Below are 7196 nucleotides of genomic sequence, written 5' to 3' on the forward strand. Positions count from 1 at the left end.
TAGTAGCCGTACGGGCCACGCCGACTCAGGAGTATCCAGATTGTCTGGCCACTGCATATGATCGAGTGAGTAGGATGTGGCAAGGAGACTCACAATCTCTCCTATGAAGCGTATTGACCGGTAAGGCATCTCGGTCTTATGGCGATACCTCGAGACCTTGCTTCGGTAGCACCCGCAGATGAGTGATGCGCTGCCTGCTGGTGTGCTGAAAGGAGGGCGACATCCAATTTCGTTAGCTTGTCACCCGAAGGATGACTCTTGCGGGCAGAGTCCTAAGAGAGAAAGTGGGCGGTGAACGCGAACTTTCGGCCTGCCATAGCCTCATATCCCGGCATCCTAGGCGTCCTGTCAGCCGGTGTCCAGCACCCCAGGATCCGATGTACAGCACTCCTTGGTGACGCTATGACCAGCGGATCAACGTGACTTCCCACGTTGAGAAGGAACCTGTGGGATGTGTTGCTTGTCATGCTGATGTGCGTGACATAAAACATACTTATCACGCGTCTCTCGTGACATGATGGCAGGGTAAGAAGCCTACCCCGCTGAGGCATGGTGCTATAAATGCCTGCGGCTCTGTCTCGGTAAAGCAGTTAAGTATCCGATCTGCTGAGCGACGAGACGCGCGATCAAGCCACGCACTGCAGACACAGCGGCGAGCGCCTCATCTTCACGGATCACGTAAGCATACCACGTATCTAGTTAACCCCTGCACAGACGCAAGCAACTCATACAGGGTGTTAGTTTAGTACTCATTTAGCTGTTTGAGTTCATTCGTGTATATTTCTGATACCAGCGACAACGCTTTTGGGGTGGGATTTTGTGCCACCATCTTTTTAGTTCACCTAATGCCTGTTGACTAACGGCCGAATAAAGCCCCGGGCATATTCCGGCAGTGAACACTTTTATCAGCTTGGTTCCTGGTTTTATGGGTTATGCTATTTCTTTGTGTATGAACACCTAGGACTACAATCCAGTGTCGAACTTTCATTCGTCGTCACAACTAGACGTAAAATCGTATTGCAATATACTATACTTATATATATATATATAATGATAGTATATATATACTCAGAGCGTATAATGACAAAATTGTTTTTTGTCATTATACGCTCCTGAATATTTATATATATATAGACTATATATATAGACGAGACGAAGAAGAAGAGAGAGAGAGAGAGAGAGAGAGGAGAGGGAGAGAAAGATTAAGAGGAGAGAGGAGGCAGAGACGATGAGAAGAGAGGAGGAGCATAGACTTTCAGAGACAGAGAGAGAGAGAGAGAGAGAGAGAGCAGAGAAAACAGAAGGGAAGAGATAGGAAAGAGAAGAGAGCAGAGGTGCTCTTTGAGAGAGAAGAGAAGAGAAATAGCAGGACGAGAGAGAGCGCCGCAGAGGATAGAGAGAGATATTATAGAGAAGAGGACAGAGAGTGAGAGATTAGAGAACGACGAGCGGAGGAGGGAAGGAGAGAGAGATGATAAATACGTATACTAGATATTATATATATAGAGAGAGAGAGAGAGAGAGAGAGAGAGAGAAAGAGAAAGAGAAAGCGAGAGAGGGGGGTGTTTCTTGATGTTATAATATTATTCTACACTCGGTATCACTAATAATGACTAACACATTTTTAACACGCTCCCTGAAAACCTGATGCTTACATTAATAAATTCTATTATAATATTTGTCTTGTCACATGAAATAATAACCTGTATTATAACATTTATTATGACTATTATTATATCCTGTATTAACAAACTCTATTATAACCTATATTATTACCTATGTGTACCTTGACGGTGCGTTAATTAGGTGTAATGACGGTGCGTACCTGTACGTCAGGCTTGGCCATCAGGTGAAGGATTCCCCAGCGTAACGTCGTCTGCGTTGTCTCCGTAGAAGCCATGAACAGAATCATGATCGCTATGCGCAGCTCTTCGACTGTTAGATGAAGATAAAACGAATATAGTAAATAATAGAAGATAGGTGAGAGAGGAGAAGAAATAAAGAAGAAGAAATAAGAAGAAGAAGAAGAAGAAGAAGAAGAAAAAAAAGAAGAAGAATGTTGTATACTTGACAGAACAGCGAACGGAAATTCGGAATCAATTGAATAGATAATAGATATGATATGGAACATTATATAGATTACTCAGTATATAACATGGCAGTAATTATTGATTGTCAGTTGCCCATGCCCTAGCAATAATTATAGATTATAAATTATCTACAACTTAACAGTAATTGTCGATTTCTTCGTTTATCATATGTCATAACAATCCACGTCACGTGTTTCTGCGCGTACGCGCGTATGACGTCATCGATAATCGATGACTCACTCACCGGTGAAGGTCGTGTCGATCGTACCCTGCTGCTTCGCGCGCTCGATCTCGATCAGGAAGGCGTCGATGAAGTCGCGCGGACTATCGACGTCCAGGGTAGCTCGGTGCTCGTCTATGCGCTTGTTGATGAACTCGACCTCCTTGCGACGATTTTCGAGCAACTTGTCGACTTTCGTCAGATTCGGAAAGTGACGTAGGAACGGCAGGAAGTTCACGGCTCCGGCAAACTCGGCCAATCGCAGACTGTCCTCGAACAGCTGGAACATGTACTTGAACTCCGCGTCGCCATGTTCGAAACGTTCTCCGAACACCATCGTGCAGATGACGTTTGCGATGGCGACCGTTAGATGGCAGTGCGGGTCGAAAGCGGCGCCATCTTGGTTGCGGATGATGTCCACCAGGGCGCGCGCTTCGATGCGCGTGCGTTCCTCGATGTTGTGTTTTCCCATGCCGAGATTTCTCAGGCATCTGATGTTGAACTTGCGCTGTTCCTGCCACTGTTTGCCCTCCCGGCTGAATAGACCTGAAACACGGGAAAGAGGGAAGGTGTTAGGAGGAAGGGAAAAGTCGCAGAGAAGGTTGTTAACATTTCTTTAATTAAAATCTGGAGTTTCATTAAGGAGTGTGCGAATCCCATCATCATTCCCCAATCCCGCGTGCGCTCACGTTTCTGCAAGAACAAAATTTATCTCCATTCTCGCTGCGTAATAGCCGACATTTTAAGTTTGTAAACTCAATACGCTTGAGTGTTACATGTGCGTGGATTTCGAAAGCCGGTGCCAAGGATGGTCATTTTTTATTTTAGCAGGACAGCTTCGAACAATAAATGTCCCAGATTTTATAAACCCGAATGACCCTACCCACATAAACTGTTCTGATCGTGACTGGAGTTAGGACAAAATTCATCGCCTTTCTCGCTACACAATTGGTGGACATTTTAAGTTCGTAGATTCGAGACTGTTCATGTTACATGTCATGTGCTTGCCATTAGTTTCGAAGGCCAGTGTCAAGTATTGTCTTTTTTTTTCTTTTGTCGGTAACAATAAATATCCCAAATTTTATAAACTCAAATGACCCTGAACAAATAAACTGGTTTGTTCCGACAGACGCCACTGTAACGACGACGCAGACGGCCGAACAACAAAATTTCGCTACAAAATATTTTCATCACGTGCCGATAAAAAAGAATGTTGATTGGCAATTTATGAAGAGTCGCACGATCATGTCGCTGGAAATTAAAAACTATATTAAGTATTTTTTAAGATTCTTGTCGTTACGGTTGACGCCAGACGTGTGTGTGTGCAGAATCCCACTGGAAACAATAGACTATGATGTTATAAAATGTCGTCAGACGTTACGGCTTTGTCGCAGCAATGTCCGCCTCCCCCCGTGCGTTCGAAGCTTGCACGTGAGCATCAGATGAACATACACGTGACTGCGCACGTGACTGCGCACGTGAAGTGAATACGCCGCCGGCGCCGCATCACTCCCGCATCACTGCGCGCAACCGAGCGTGACTACTTTTTTATAGGGCGATCGCGTCCCCGGGCAAAATGATTACGATCATGTAGTTGTTGTTGCTGCCGACGTCGCCGCCGCCGACGACGACGTCGCGGACGACGACAAAGAAATGACCGCCCGTGACGCATCAGATGCCAGGGTTATGACTAATCAGGCGAGGGGCCAGATAGAGAGATGAGGAGGAGGGGGGGGCTCGGTGCCCCGGTGTAGTTTTACATGGAGACAGAGATGCGTGAAGAAGGCGGGAAAAGTTTACGGGGTGAATCGTGATCGTCACCGAGAGAGGGCACTGCGGGCGAGTGGTCGTCGCCCTGCTTGATATGCATGCGCCACCTCAGAACCAGATTAGGAGGCGCTACTGCGCGTGCCCGTGCAGCAGCCCCTGGATCGCGAGAAGGCATCCCCGCATATCGACGAAGCTGCTATACATCGAGATATTGTTAAAAACTATAATGGCAACTTTTTTACAAGTGGCGCCACGACCGATTTTTTGTGCGTAGTAAGACATAGGCGACTTAATTTTATTAAACTCGTGTTTATAACTGTTTTCACTGACGTGTTAACATCAGTTTCCGTTCAAAATAATCGTCTCTAAAATCAATCGATAATTTATTTCATTTATCCAGTATATATTTATTATATTTAGCAGTAATTTTACATTTACAAGCATCAGAACGCGCGAAAAAAGATTAAAACGGTTGGAAAAACATGAGAAATCTTTGCCGTAAATGTGCGGGTCAAGATCCCCTGCATGTGAAGTCTGCTAGAGGGCGTGATAGGCGTATCTTGTTCCTCGGTCTCCTATTATTCAGCAAACGATAACAAAAAAATGGTTTACGTAATCGCTTTCTCGGGAGCGTCTGGTCGACTTTTTTATTATTCTGCGGCCGTTTTTTTTATCTTTGCTATTTGACCCGCGAGGCACAACTGTCTCTCTTTCTCCCTGTCTCTCTCTCTCTCTCTCTCTCTCTCTCTCTCTCTCTCTCTCTTTCACTCTTTGTCTCGTTGGTTGCGTCATTTTTATAGTCGCTAAGCGGGTTGCGTAAAACTCGCTCATCACTGCGACCTTCATTTTTTCATGAGGTCGCTTAACTATCACACACACACACACACACACACACACACACACACACACACACACACACACACACACACACACACACACACACAATCTCTCTCTCTCTCTCTCTCTCTCTCTCTTTCTGTCTGTCTCTCTTTCTTTCTTACTCACACTTTCTTTTAAGAATATATTGTTCCTAATATAAGTATAAACGTATTATGGCAACGTTCGTAAACATGTATATCAACGTAAGAAAGTTATGTTCGCAAGAAAAATTCAAACGCAAGATGGCTGCGTTCGTGAACGTTCGAAACGTGGAACGTGAGACGTTCGTTTCGCGCCGCGTTGTTCCTGGCTATCAGGCGCCCCGCGGGTCGGCGCAGCAGACGAACGGTCGCGGCTGACTAGTGATCCCTGGCGACCTCTGGCCGAGCAGCTTCTGTAGCTCGGCGCTCGGATCGTGTCGCGACCGCGGCGCAGACGATCCGGCGGATGTGACGTCACCAGCGACGCCATCTTGGATGCGGCCGGCGGCTTCTCGGAGTGTGAAGTGCTGCAGGACGGAGGTGAGAAGGAGAAACAGAGTGTTCTTTGCCATACCGCTTCCCATGCACGTCCGTGGTCCTGCGATAATGGCGACAATAACGTCAAACTTCAATATCCCATAACACTTCTTTTTGATAATTGATAATTGAAACCTGCTGGGTTTCGTTCGGAAGGTGTCATGCGTATTTCTCTGATTGTCTCTAGAATTGTGCAGTCAGGTCATCATATAATTACTTATCTTAAATTATATTAAATAGTATTAATAATAATAATAATAATAATAATAACAATAATAGCCTTCATCACATAATAAACATCTATATGGTTAAACCTAATTAATACGTGATTGATTAGAAATAGATGGGAAATTCGACGGAGCCAAACGAACCTGCGCCAAAGGGCATGAAGCTTTCTGGTATGAATGTGTTTCCGTCTGAATCCAAAAATCTTTCTGGGTGGAACTCTTCCGGTTGCTTCCAGTAACGCGGATCTCTGTAAGCATAAAGTTAGAAATGTGTGATGCATGCGATCAGTAAAGCTCCACCATTGTAACGGTGCAACCAAAAAACATTTATCTATCTTCACAAACAAGAAGATTGAAGCCGAAGGTAGCGCAGCGCGAAGAGAGCCAGCTAGACAGACACAGAGAGAGAGAGAAGAGGAGGAAGGGAGAGAGAGAGGGGAGAGAGAGAGAGAGAGAGAGAGAGAGAGGGGAGAGAGAGGGGAGAGAGAGAGAGAAAGAGAGAGAGGGGAGAGAGGAGAGAGAGAGAGAGAGAGAGAGAGAGAGAGGGAGAGAGAGAGAGAGAGAGAGAGAGAGAAGAGAAGAGGAGAGGGGAGAGAGAGGGAGAGAGAGAGAGAAGAGAGGGGAGAGAGAGGGGAGAGAGTGAAGAGAGAGGGTAGAGAGAGAGAGCGCAGCGCGAGAAAGAGAAAGAGCGAGCCAGACAGAGAGAGCGCGTGAAAAGAGAGCGAAAAGGGGCGAGACGCGAAGACAGAAAGAAAGAACGAGGGTGAACAGAAATAGAACCATATGTGTGGTATAATAGATGGTTATAATATGGTGGATACAAATAGATTTTGTCGTTTATACGTCTGCATGTCCAGCCTGTTCTGCTAGTATCTTATGACCAAATACGACATACCATATATAACGCTCTCCTATGACGACTATTTTGTCAGGTAGAAGATTCCTTCCTATGACAAAAAGTTGTTGTACAATGTGATGGTGCGCAGTCATAGAAGTTTAGAGCGCTATTATGAACGCAAGGCAGTAAATTTCAGACTGTAAAGCGAAGCGAAGTTTGACTCGGCCAATATTTCTGCCATAAGGAAGATATCTCGAACTTATGACAAATAGTGGTCATAGGAAGAGCGTATATGCGTATGTCGTATTTGTCATAAGATGCCTAGCAGAACATGTTGGCATGTCGTCGCATTAGAGAAACCCACGAGCGTGGAAACCACAAACATGTTTACGATGTATCAATATACACGCGATGAATAACATCGAATGTAGATGCTAAGACTTTAGGGCTAAAAACATCTGCTCAGGTTTTTCTTTCGGCTTAGACCTGTTTGCTTTTCAGCAGGCTATACGTGGAAGCGTACAAGACCGCCTATAATCTGTAGTACAATGATGTTGTTGTCGATAACTCACACATAAGAGCAAATAAGAAAATAGGAACAGATGTGAATAACTGTACTTGTTACTTGACATTGTCGGTCGATACGCGTATTGC

At 45.2% G+C, this 7196-nt stretch overlaps 1 protein-coding gene across 1 annotated transcript in view; it reads right to left on the bottom strand.

Annotated features, from left to right (window-relative positions):
* Window positions 1–1775: 1775 nt before the first annotated feature.
* LOC106808098 (cytochrome P450 2B5-like) overlaps window positions 1776–7196 on the bottom strand; it is a 14111-nt gene continuing 8690 nt past the window's right edge. Inside the window, exons 2-3 of the mRNA XM_014810663.1 lie at window positions 2335–2856; window positions 1776–1935 (exon numbers count right to left, since the gene is read on the bottom strand). Coding sequence (XP_014666149.1) covers window positions 1799–1935; window positions 2335–2856 — 659 coding nt within the window. The 3' untranslated portion in view covers window positions 1776–1798. The remainder of the gene's footprint in view (window positions 1936–2334; window positions 2857–7196) is intronic.

The sequence above is a fragment of the Priapulus caudatus genome, unplaced genomic scaffold, assembly GCF_000485595.1.
Source record: "Priapulus caudatus unplaced genomic scaffold, Priapulus_caudatus-5.0.1 Scaffold253, whole genome shotgun sequence".
NCBI classification, from domain to species: domain Eukaryota; kingdom Metazoa; phylum Priapulida; class Priapulimorpha; order Priapulimorphida; family Priapulidae; genus Priapulus; species Priapulus caudatus.